The sequence below is a fragment of the Vigna radiata genome, chromosome 7, assembly GCF_000741045.1.
Source record: "Vigna radiata var. radiata cultivar VC1973A chromosome 7, Vradiata_ver6, whole genome shotgun sequence".
NCBI lineage: Eukaryota > Viridiplantae > Streptophyta > Magnoliopsida > Fabales > Fabaceae > Vigna > Vigna radiata.
In genome coordinates, this window is record NC_028357.1 from 40,867,700 (window position 1) to 40,880,915 (window position 13,216).

A 13,216-nucleotide genomic window follows, 5' to 3' on the forward strand; every position below is an offset into this window, starting at 1 on the left:
CCTTAAATTAGCAAAACNNNNATATATATATATATATATATATATATATATATATATATATATATATATATATATATATATATATATAACACATGTCATGGTTATTATGTTTATATTAATATATGATTATTTTTGTCATGGTTATTTCAATAATTTGAATTTTGATTTCAATTTTAATATTAAGTTATTCGTATTGAAGAAAAAAAAAATTAAGTCATATATTTGTTTTTTGAATTAAGTTAGTCCGTTTAATCTATACTAAACTTTATTAAACTCATTTTTAAGTAAGTCAAGTTAACCCATCAAAATAATCAACTTACAATAAATTAGACCGGGTTGAATTACATATCCATTTGGAAAGTTATACCTTCATTGATTCAAAACAAATTAATAAAAGGAAACATCTTTCCCAAAGAAAACAAAAATGACATTATTAACTTTTTATTTCCTTAACTTTTTTCTTGAAAAGATTTATGACATTATTATTAACGTTACATGTTTTTACTAAGTATTGATGTTAACATGATATAATTATCACTAACATAACACATGATAAAATTATTGTAATTCTGATTTTATTTACAGAAACAAAAGACGAAACGCCTTAAATATCTGGAATAAAAAACCTAATTAAACCTAAAATTAAGGACAACGAGAAAAAAAATGCATAGCAGATATTTTATATGTAATATGAAAGCTGGAAAGTGTTCACCGTTGCATATGGAAACTGCATATATTTCAGAAGACTATTGTTATCTTGCAAGTTTCTTGACTTGGTTGGATGAAGCAATATATGATGCAAGCGAAGTGCAGTGTCATAATCAAAAACTTGTGGACAATAAAATGCCACCACCAATGAACAGAATAACCTAGTTTTTACGTTGAAATGGTTTACATCAGAAGTAGGGTTCCAAGTCTTTAATGCACATTATAAAATGAACACAATAACCTAGTTTTTCTACGTTGAAATGGTTTACACCTGAAGTAGGGTTACAAGTCTTTAAAGCACATTATGAATTCTTTATCAGTATGCATGATTGAACTAGTTTTCAATATATATATATATATATATATATATATATATATATATATATATATATATATATATATTTAATTCTAACTCTCACATTCGTCACTCGGTGCGTCTAACTTCTTTTTTTCATTGGTCTACTTTGAGAGCGAGAAAAAAAAAATCATTCATCCTCCCATTTAAAATTTAAAAAAATATGAATTATATTCTTTATTTTACTTCATTTCAAGATTACTTTACACGTTACCATAAGAGGGAAGAGAATAGTGAAAGTTATCTAGGTGAGCTAAATTATCTTAAGTACACTGAATTATCAATTAATTGTATTGTATTGAAAAAAAAATGAATTGTTTATAATAAAAATTGAAATTTATTATTTTATAATTCAAATTTAGAAAAATTAATTTATAAAGTTATAGTTAACTATTCATTAACTTAAAACTAATTTACTTTATATTTTTTATTTATTTGAGAGTCTTTAAAGTTGTAGTTTGTTTTGGTTACCGTCGCTTAGACCAAATTTTGGTTGGAACTAATTTAGTTAAATTTGATAGATTTTTAGTCAAAGTTGACTCGTTGAATTCAATCGATTTTTGACAAAGGTTGACATAGTCGAGTTTTGTTCTGGACTGACTCAACTAAGTTTCAGTCATGTCCAACTCGACTAAATTCAGTCAATTTTTGACTAGGGCTAACTCAACCAAATTCTATTGATTTTCGATCAGGACTGCCTCAACCATTCTTGGTCCAGATCGAATTCCGCATATTTTAAATCTGTGTCAACTCAATCGAATTCGGCCAATTTCGATTAAGACCAACTCGACTAAGTTTCGATCATGGCCATCTTATCTGAATTCAACTGATTTACGGTTGGGACCAATTCGGTCAAATTCAATCAATTTTTGATTAAGACTGAATCAACCAAGTTTTGATTATGGTCATTCTAACGGAATTTGTTCGATTTTCAACCAAGTGCAACTCAATTGAATTTCGGACAAAACTAACTTGACTGACTTTTGTTTGTGACCTTCTTGACTTAATTCAGTCTATTTTAAGTTGGGGTTGACTCGATTGAGTTTTGACTTTTCCCGTTCAGACCAAATTTCCTCTCCGACTTAATCCATCTTAACCTCTGATTTGACTCGATTCATTTCAATTTTTTAATTTTATTGTTTATGGAGAACCTATGTTCTTCAATGAAGAAAAATCTCTTATATATATAATTAATTTTTTTTCAAGGCTTTTAAATAATAATTTAGTTATGTTTGTTAGAAAAAAATAGTGTAATTCAATTTAGTAAAAAAATATTTTTTTCAGTAATGTTAACAGTTCAATACAGTTTAATTAATTTTGTCTACTCCTACAAATATATATGTGTTTAACTATTTATAACTTTTCTTAATTTTAATTAAAAATTTAATTAGAATTAGTCGTTGAAACAATTATGAAAACAATTAAAATAACTAAATTTTAAATTGTATAACTTAATTAGGATAAGATTGAATCAAATTGAATCTCATTGAACTTACATTTTTTTATCGCATTTATAATATGATTATGATATTTACAACAAATAGTCTTAAAAAAGGACTTTTAAACTTTAATGTAAAAAGAAAAGTCATTTTCTTAATTTTTATTTTGCCCACACCTATTCTTAAGAAATAAAAGATAATCTAACCAATATTTTTCTTCAATGTTTTAAATAATCATTCTCAACAATTGTCTCTTATATATATATATATATATTCACGAATCTTAAACCAACTTAAGCATCAACTTTAAAACTGAAAAACATATTTAACTTATTAAGTATCTAACTTAATAAAAAAAAAAAAACAAGGAATATAATAATGATCTTTGAAACTGTATACTTGAATGACTATTCATTATTCAGTTTTTATCTACCCCATAAATACAAAGTATATCTGCATTGTTCAGCTTATAGACTTGCACGCTTCATTATTCGGTTCCAAGGACCACATCCCATACACGTTATTAAAAAATAAAATAATATAAAATGTAATTTTTTTTCTTTACTATTGCGTATGCGCATGAAAAATATATTTATAACATAACTTCAACAAAAGGATAGATTTAAAAATAAAATAAAACGGAAGTAAAAGAATGCAAATAGATATTTTGAATTTTCAATCAGTCAATAACTCCAAAGCAGCACCGGCTTACAACTAACACGTCATTGGTGAATAATATAAATTAATTTTACTAACAATACATTAAAATTAAACTCTAGAGCATTATATACATTGCAGAAATTACAAAGATGTTCATTTGTGGATAGAAATAGCCCCAAAGTATTCAAGGCTTCCACAACTTCATTGTGCAGTCTTCGCTAAAAGTTGCAACAAGATTCCTATGGGGATGGTGAGTGACACCTATAACTTCCTTCTCATGGACCTGTCATTGGACACCAAGAATCTCATTATATCATTAAAAAAATTATTTATCGTGATAACAACCTCGGTAGAAAAGGAGCATATTGCGTGAACAGAATACCGGAAAATAAAATCCCATTTAACCAATATATAGCCAAAGGGTTTGATCAACATAGAATGCACAACGTTTTATCTGAAGAAATGAGTGATGCATATAAAATAGCATGAGAAGCGGGCCAATTCTGGTTCTAGCTAGTGTTTGCAAATTGTACACAAAAATCCCAGTTTTGACACAAGATTCAACGAGATAAATGTGGCAAATACACGGTCTGATATTTTCGCATAGTCTGATATGCACTGTCTGAATTAGCATCTGGTATAAATAGACTGAAAGTTACGTCTAATAAACATAATCTGATATTGGCCAAGTCTGATTCTATTTATCAATTGGGTTTTACACCCTCTTTCAGATGCAAGATTGCAACAAAAACAATATCTATGGAAATTAAGACCAATTTGAAACAAACTTATAGATCTAATCTTGAATTAACTCAATATTCATACCTTCATTAGATGCTCCAATTTTCCAGATTGATAGCTGAAGCAGTAGATATTCCTGCAAAATTTGTCATCCCATTAAGAATTTAAAAATATTTGGCGGGGTTATATTATTTGGAAAAATATTACTAATTTGGTAAACATCATCCAGAAGTTACTGTAAAATCAGGTTAAGTTATTGAGCTTAAGAAAGGGAAAATATCAATCATAAGGCATACATGATGTACTTAAAATCCTTGTCTACCAGAATATATCAAGAGCTGTCATATTATACACAAATTAGGATACCTGTCTTCACCAACACAGTAAATCCATTCCCCTTTCGGTGAAACACAGGCTGCAACAAAGTCTCCGCCCTCTCTTTTACCAGATGAGAAGCTCTTTACAACCTATCAATTGACAGAATATAATGCTCAGAAATAGAGATGAACTAAATAGATCCTAATATGCGTTACAACACTTCACGTTAAAAACAGATGAAAGGAAATGAAGCCCAAGCTTCTCCAGTCCACATTTAAGTAAATGCCTATATTCAGCCAGCATGAATATGCAGAATTGTATACATGCTTATCCTTGTCAGAACAAACACATTCATTAAGGAGGACAGTGCAACATCCTTAATATTATTAATATCAAGACACTGGCAGAATAAAGTATAAATAAATAATTTCCAGTCCTCCACTCGTAAGTATATACCTGTCCTTGAAGTGTCATGATATATATGGATGACGTTTTGTTACAAACGACAATATGATCAGTATTCTTGGGGAAAATGTGAACAGAATTGACTGAAGCATCACCTCCCTAACCGTCCAAAGAAATCAGAAATTAGCCAACTGAACAAAATTGTCAGGATTACACCAGAAAATTGAATGGAAAAAGCCCATAATAGTAGATTTTTGAAGACAGACCCTTAAAGGAGGAGGTGGCTTAAAAGTTTGTATGCAGTCTGTAGTCTTCACATCCCAGACCTACAATAAGGAGGAAAAATACATCTTATGAACACCCAATAAACATGGAACTTCCAGGTACTATACCAAGTAACTGACCTTGATCGTACAGTCACTTGATGCAGTAATAACACGACTCCCATCACTTGTAAAAATTGCATCATTTACATAAGATGTATGACCACGAAACTCTTTCAACATCTTTCCAGATTTGAGACCGTGGATCCTACATAAAAAAAAAAAAGAAAAAAAAAACTTTTCACTCACCAGTGGCTAATATTTTATTAAAGCATTTTATAATGTTAATATATAAAGATACAAAATGTTGATATATATCATACATATATATGGCAGTACTAAAGATTTGAACAAGGAGTTGGGCTAAAGAGCAGCACAGAAATGAGTAATTTCATTAGCAATCCCTTTGATCTCTAATAACCCTCCCCTTACAAGCTCTAACTCCACTGTTTGAATGAAGAACAAAGAAAATATCTTAAGAATTAAATACAGGATACAGGATATGTCTCACTTGATGACAATGAGAATGATGATTATGCGTGTCTTTTTATTGTTGGAACACATTTCAATGCAACTGAACGAAAAAGCATGTGAGAATGAAATTGGTTTCAACGTAAGTTTGAGCCCTCCCAATAGAAATCCAAACATACTGAACGTTGGGGGAAAGGAGGAAAAGTGATTTTGTTTGGTTTAACTTCGGAGAAATAACTGCTGCTTATCCAACTTCCTGGAATAACTTTGAAAAGAAAACATAAAAGCTATTACATCTCCTAAAAAAGGACCTTACTAAACAAGCACTAGGTTTTCAATTTATTCTTGTTGTGTCAATTGTTTTTACTTGGTGTACTATTTTCTAAGGACCCTGTGATATGATGTTTATGACGTGACTTTAATTATGTTATTTTCATGTACTTAACTTGCATATAGTTTGGCTTTAATTTTTTGATACTTTTAGGGAATTGTATTTCCTACTATTTGTTTCCAATTTTATTGTTCTTGATAACTATGCCATTAGTGTTGGATATAGAACCATGCAAGTGGTTTGTCCTAACAACTTAAAATTTGAAGTTAAATTTTCCTTCGTCTATAGCACAAAGCGATCTCGTGTGATGTGGCTTGTTATATATAAAGCAATCATGTGCTCCCAGCTACCATTTTGACCTTTCCAGATAGTTGGTTCATGACAATTATATTTGGTATGTTTAATTTAGCAGTTGTTTAGAAAGAAAAACACATTGCAATGAATGTGCTTTTCACCAAAATATATTGCAACCACAGTGCTTTTCACCAAAGATTGCATTGTCAACCCCAATTTGTACGGGGGATTTTAGGCTTGCTATTGCCTACCAATAATAATGTCAACTTCTAATCATTTGGTCATTCATGTCCTTGTTAGCATCTTAAAAGAACCTCTCAAACCTAAAATTTAACTCAGTTGAACTGATGGCCTTTAGACAGTGAAAAATAAGTAAAATTAAATGACAAAACCTTGCTGTGCTGTCAAATGAAGTGCTTAATAACTGGCTTCCATCACGAGAGAAGGAAACACTCGTGACACCTTGGGAATGAGCACGTTCAAGACGCCGCAAGCACTGGCCAGTTCTAATACGCCAGACCTAAAATGAAATGTGAAATATACAATTTTAAGTTTCACATATTAACAGTCGAGTTGGAAGCATAAACAATCAAAAACAGCAACAACACAAAATGCACATGGAAACCAGTATATATTCAAGGAACCACGTGTTACAAGTTAAAAGACAAAGTAGGACCATGTAAAGTAATAAACACAAATCATGGCATTAATAGTGTTTAGGTACAATTAACATTTTTTGTAGTAATTCTAGTCTCCACAAGGTTGATTTTAATTCATGCACCAATTAATTTTCTTCTCCTTTAACTGTTTATTGAAAAATTTATCCCAACTAGGTCATGCTAAAAGGCAACTATTAATTGTTTCTTTCACAAATTTATACCAATATACCCAAGTTACCTACCATATGAATTGTGGTTACCAGCAACATTATGAACTTTCGAGATCCCACATCCCTATTTTATCGGGACCTTTTTCAATTAGTTGCACAGTTTGACACTAGTCACTACTCAGCCACGCTCCATAAGTGTACATTCTAAATTTTTTCAAATGAATTATGTTTGGTAGCTTAATTCCATTTCATAAATATATGAAGTGTTGTGCTCATCTAAAATATACACACGCATAAGCAGATACAAGATAAAGAATATAAGGAATTCTTCTAAAGGTTAGCTCATGCAGCCTTAAATGCAAAGATGCATTACTCACTTTAATCTTTCCATCTTGAGAACCAGATGCAAGCATTTCTGAATCTCTGCTAAAGTCTACACAAAGCACAGCATCATCATGCATCATGAAGACTTCCTGCAAGTTCATGGAATCAGATAATGTCTAAGGAGAATACTTACAGTACACCAAGATATTTCCTTATAGAAATGACTCATAAAACTATATGTATAACTAAATTGCAAGTGATATTAAACACATAGTGAGGAAGAGAATGATCAGCAAAATCGTATTATGAAAGAAAATGTAATTTCATGAATAAAACGTGTAATACATGCACAGATTTATATATACTAAATACCAAAATGCATACTTCATCTTAAAGCCAAAATTAAATTTGTTTCCAAATTAATTAACTATCGTAAACAAGACATGTTAGGGAGTTGATTGTATATAGGAGAAGGGGTAAAGTCACAGAGCCTAACTGCCAAGGCAGTTAGGAATAGTTTTCTGTTAGAGCTGTTAGTAAGTGATAAAAAAGGGGGGATTAGTTAGTAAGTGATATAAAAGGGGGGATTAGTGGTTGTTGAGAGGAGTTTTTTGGAATATTATTCATTGTGCTAGAACTCTTGGAGTTCTGTGGAGAGAGGTTATGCTCTCTGAGTCCCTGTATATGCGACATTCCTGATTCTTTGCAATAAAGTGAGGTTATACAGTTTAGAGGTGATTGTTTTGGTGTGCGTTTCTGGTGTTATCTTAGGTTCTTGATTAAGAGAACCTAACAAGACATTTTATCAATAGAAGGTAAAACTGTTCAAATAAAAACTCACTCACGTCAGACTGGTACTGGAGATCTTTCTTCAGCTTTCCACTTATGTAATCCCAAACCTAGAAATATTCCCAAAAATCAGGAAAAAAAAAAGGCAACTGAAAAGGAAGCTTTAAGCTCCAATTATGTAACCCCCAAACTTAGAAATATGACCAGAAAAATGGGAAGAAAGCAGCTGAAAATGCAACTTTAAACACAAATTATGTATACCTCAATAAACCCATCAACCGAGCATGACACGAGAAACTGTCCATCTGGTGAAAAGCAAGCACATTCTGCATGGCTTTTAGTCCCAAACTAAACAAGCATAAGCAGGAATGAAATAAAAGGGTTAGATTATGAAAGCAAACTTGATTCATTCTGTAACACATGCACTGCTGGATCTGTGCAGTATCAGAAATATTTTTCAACACAAGCCCAGAGGAAACGCAATGGTTCTGCTTTTTTGTTTTCTCTATCTACTTCAGTGTTGTTCACATCTCATCTCCATAAAAGAATGCCTTAAATATGGATAAGATACCTTTATCGTGTGAGAAAGAGCTGTTGGATACATGTCATCCACATCTTGTTTCATAGCAGCTGTTCCACGAAACAAATCAAATTGTGTTCCGGGAGGAAGCAACCCTGTGAACAAAGGAAAGCATAGTTCAGTCAAAATGTAAATAATTTTTCCATAAACATCATCATTAGAAGTAAACATTTATCATATCTAGCCATGACAAATATAACCTAGCATTATAAGCTTTACTTAGGCGGTTAAGAGATGCAAGACTAAACACCCTCCCCCCCTCCCCCCAATCCAGCACAGAGAAGATGTTGGAGGCTGCAACAAATAGGCCAGAGAGAAGGCAGGCTAGGGGTGACCACAATTAAAGTGGCCTTCCAACAAGTTTCTTTCTGCTTATTTTATTATTAGAGAAATAAAAGATGCATCAAGCACTTCATTCACCATTTTAAGTTGCAGAAATGGCCAGGTAAATTTTGTACTGGTTACCAAACCAAAATTCAAAGAAATGGCAAATAGTGAAATCAAATTAAAAACATACAGTGAATTGCATTAAGAAACACAAGAAAAACAATAAGTATGCAGATGATCACCATGAAAATGAATCCTATTTTTCATAACCATGAAAGTAAATTACCTTGATGCTGCTGCCACTTCAAAGCCTGACCAATTAAAGCCATTAATCGGGATGGTGGAACTACAGTAACTTCAGCTGCAAGAGCTGAAAATGCAAGGAAATAGAAGTTCTTAAGGTGAAAACCAAAAGAAATGAAGTTTCATTTCAAATTTAGAACAAGTTTTCATTACGATAGAAAAAAAATAGTATCACAACTTCTTAGTAACAACTACAAATGTTAAAAACAAAAACCTTGGGCTATTTGTGCACGTCGCTTCTCTTTTGTTGAGTCTTGATAAGCCTGTCATACAGGACGCAAGTCATGAATCCTTGGGTAAAGAAACAAACACAATGGCAAGAAATAAAGCTTTGAAGTTGTCATTATACTCTTTTTTCTAAAAGCAAATAATAAGCCTTAATGGTGTTTTTAGTCCTTGAAAATTTTCCATATTTTGTCCCCATGTTCTAAAACCAATAGTTTCCGTTCCTTTTTCTTCAAATGCTCATACTTTAAGCTAACACTCCCCACTAATTGGAATTAAAATTGGGGTATTTCAAAAAATATTTCATGTACTGAAAACACCATTAACCATAATAATAAAAAGTATAATTCCTGGGTCTATAAAGCAAGCCCGCTACCAGGTCTTATATGACTTTTGTGCCATAATAATTGAAGTAGAAGTTAAAATATATTTAAGAAAGTGATTGTTGGGAATGGAAGGAAGGGAAAAGTTTTAAATTTAAGTAGATATCATCCTCATTGGAGAAATCTTTAAATGAGAGGAACAAAAGGAAGATCATCATGTAACTTTTCATTCATCCAATATTAATTCTTTCAACACATTTCATAATTCACTATACAACACATGTTAGACACTAATCATTTTACTTTCAGCTTGGAGCCAACCCATTATTAAACACTTAAGCCAACTCCTCCAAAGTAATGGACATTTCAAGGACACTGGTATAGTAGTATTATTTAAAAAAATCTATATATTTTAATATTAAGTGAAGTCAACTTAAAAACGTAGTATAAATGTTAGAAAACAAAGTCTGACAGTATGTATTAGCTTGTTATTATCATAGGAAAGTGAGTGCACAAGAATACACAAATATTGATTATTTTAGATCTTCTGCTATTTTGCGTATATTTAACTTCATTAATGGCATCAATTGTCCATGTTGGAGTTTGTATTTCATAAGTATAAAGCTCTCGATCCTATCATACCCAAAATATAAAAGAAAAGTAAGGATGCAAAGGCTTCCTAATCTCTGCATGAGGCTCATATATTTATTAAAATACTGCCTAAATTATATACAGAGCCGAGGCTTATCCAAAGCATACAGCTCCGACGAATGTCTTAGAACAGACTTTCTGCCCTAAAACTCCAGAATACAAAACACATGAAATCTGCTCCCCTGCTTCACATCTCCTAACTAAATTGCCTCATGACAGTTTTGTAACTTTGCATTCTTAAAATTACTGTTACACAACTGCCATAGTCCTAACAATAACTGCCTCATGTCAACCATTGCACTGTCTGAGCCCAGGTCTGGAGTAAAGTCTCCAAATGCATGGTCTACTAGGACTTGCATTTTCTGCTATATATCCATAAAATTGAAGATGAATGATGACACAATTGTAGAGGATTGCTGACACAAATAGCTTTGAGGGACATAAGAAACAAGTGGCTTAAGTTAGAAACAGGAAATTGCAAATATAATAAAAAATTACGTACTAACCTCATTTGGGTCAAAATAAGTTCTGACTAGGAGATGTTCAAGACGCAAATATCTTTCAGGCTGCTCTTGTTTCATTACACCCATCACCTGTGTTTGCCTTAAAATTGCACGAGCAGTATCCAGTTCTCGAAGTTCAATCATTTCTAATACAATCTGCAACCATGTTTGAAATTTTGAAATATTACAAACTTGACTGATACAGACATCATCGTTGCAGTGTTATACTGACAAGGTGAGTATAAGGCAAGATTTTACATATATCAAACAGTCAAACAGTGCTGAATGACAGATCCTGAATATCACATCCCCTAAGGGGGGCAATTGACCCATAACAAATATGAAGGCCCCATGTTTTATAAACTCAATTCTCTTTTTAGCCTGATTTGTTAGCATCACTTTCACAATTGAGGGGAATAATTAGATTCCACAATATCCAACATCATTTGGCAACTACCTAGAATTTCAAAGATAAATGATTTTTTTTTTCTTTTTATAAGCAAGTGTTAGCTGTTAATATGTTAATTTTATTGTTAGCAGAAGGAATCAAACCTATTAGAAAGTGAGCATTACGTAGTCTCACAAAATTAACTTGTAAGTTAAAGTTTGTATCCAAATTATAATTTGATCTCATCTCTAGTCAATATGAGATTTCCAAACTCTCTTTGCACCAAGAACTGTAAATGCCGAGCATAGGACTAGATATTTGTGTTGTGAGTGGTCCAATAACAACCTAAAAACGGATGACACAATACGTCCAATAAATCTCACTAAGATAGACTCGCATACCATCTTACAAAGTGTACTCTAAGCCTGACTCAATCTCACAAACTTGCTAACATATTGTAATTTAGACTTATTTCTAGTTGAGCTGGGATCTTCAACATAATCCTTGACCTACCCCCCCCCCCCCCCCCCCCCCCCCCTCTCAATTTCCTTATTTCCAATCAAAATTGATTCGGCCAAAATTAAAACAGACACTTTATTTCCCCAGAGTAAAGGAGTTTAAGAAATTATTAAACTACTAACATAGCACAGAAAATATTAGAACTTCCGAAAAATTTCCTTTCCTGTAAAATGACAATCTAAATAAAGAGATCCTAAAGTCCAAGGGAAACAACAAAATGATTATGCACTTAAAAGCTAGAGAACCACCAATGCACAAAGAGCAAATGTCATAAGGCTGACCAAAAACATAGCTAGGTTAGGCAGATTAATTAGCAACATTACCCAGCCCTTCCGTCACGCTTTTTACCTTCACCACCCTCTATACCAACATTTCAGCCCATCATTTTAATCTTATTACCCAATTCATACTGTTCATATGATGGAAGGGTATAAAAGACGTCAAAAAGTCCATAACCAGCACTGGAAGACTGTGATAAACCGAATATATAGTTATACACTACACAACTAGTAGTTATATATCATAAACCAAAGTTTGTCACAAATCACCTGCTCATACAAATCCTCCAATTTATTCCTTGGAAGCTTGAGTTGAGAAACTTGAGGCAATATAGCATCCCATCTCCCACTATTGATGTCAGCAACAAAGGTTTCAATGCTGTCAACAGTGTTCAGAGAAACCTGGCATTCATTTTGCAACGTCTGAAACGTCTGATGCAATGAATTTTCTTTGCAAAACTGAAGCACAATTTTGATGACACTGCGAAGGACAATCGAAATTTAAGGATAGCACAAATTAACAAAAATAAAATAAAATAAAATAAAAACTCTTGAGCGAACCATTGGACGAATTTCAACAAAATCGAAACATGTTTAGGTAAATGAAGAAAATTAAATTTCCAGATTTCAAAAATTCGTAAATGAGATGCAAATACTGTGTAAAAATTGGATGGAGTAAAAGATACTTACTCCCGAGCTTCAATTTCGAGGGTAGACATTGCTGATATGTCGATTGAACTTCCACTAAGTGTAGGGTTTTAGTGCAGATTCAAAGAAACCAAGTGTTTATCACTTACCAGTTTCAAAGTTCTTATTTTGCCATAATCTCAGTATCAACAAACATGCCCTTGTGAACAACAAGCCCTGTTAGCAAATTGGTCTGGGTCGGGTCAAACCCAATAACCCACACGCTTAGGGCCTAGATTGTTTTTGAGGAATTATTTTATGGGTGTTTCATCCTACACCTTCAAAGGTTTCATCCTGCACCTCCAACTTTTTTAAAAATTCACTTTTAACTTTAGTAAATATCTTTTTTACTTTTCACTTTCTATTTAAAGTAAGGTGTTTCATCCTACACCTTCAATACCTAATCTTGTATTTCTAACTTTTTCAAAACTTTATTTTTTAACTT

At 32.2% G+C, this 13,216-nt stretch overlaps 1 protein-coding gene across 1 annotated transcript; it reads right to left on the minus strand.

Moving 5' to 3' along the window:
* Positions 1 to 3,147: 3,147 nt before the first annotated feature.
* On the minus strand, positions 3,148 to 12,933 carry LOC106769455 (suppressor of mec-8 and unc-52 protein homolog 1). Its single transcript, XM_014655081.2, has 16 exons — positions 12,775 to 12,933; positions 12,355 to 12,565; positions 10,903 to 11,055; positions 9,412 to 9,460; positions 9,181 to 9,264; positions 8,559 to 8,662; positions 8,249 to 8,335; positions 8,044 to 8,097; positions 7,252 to 7,347; positions 6,438 to 6,565; positions 5,031 to 5,157; positions 4,893 to 4,952; positions 4,678 to 4,785; positions 4,270 to 4,370; positions 3,988 to 4,039; positions 3,148 to 3,445 (listed from the first exon to the last, which is right to left on the minus strand). The coding sequence occupies exons 1-16, from the start codon at positions 12,801 to 12,803 to the stop codon at positions 3,347 to 3,349; spliced, it is 1,542 nt and encodes a 513-aa protein (XP_014510567.1). The 5' UTR covers positions 12,804 to 12,933; the 3' UTR covers positions 3,148 to 3,346.
* Positions 12,934 to 13,216: the final 283 nt, after the last annotated feature.

What these genes read in the sequence shown, in the direction of transcription:
- LOC106769455 (XM_014655081.2), bottom strand. Translation starts at nt 12,803, where the DNA reads ATGTCTACCCTCGAAATTGAAGCTCGGGA. An exon ending in CTCAAGATGGAAAGATTAAA is followed by an intron (nt 6,566 to 7,251) that starts GTGAGTAATGCA and finishes ATTTCATTTTAG; the next exon opens with GTCTGGCGTATTAGAACTGG. An exon ending in TCATTTGACAGCACAGCAAG is followed by an intron (nt 5,158 to 6,437) that starts GTTTTGTCATTT and finishes TTTTTTATGTAG; the next exon opens with GATCCACGGTCTCAAATCTG.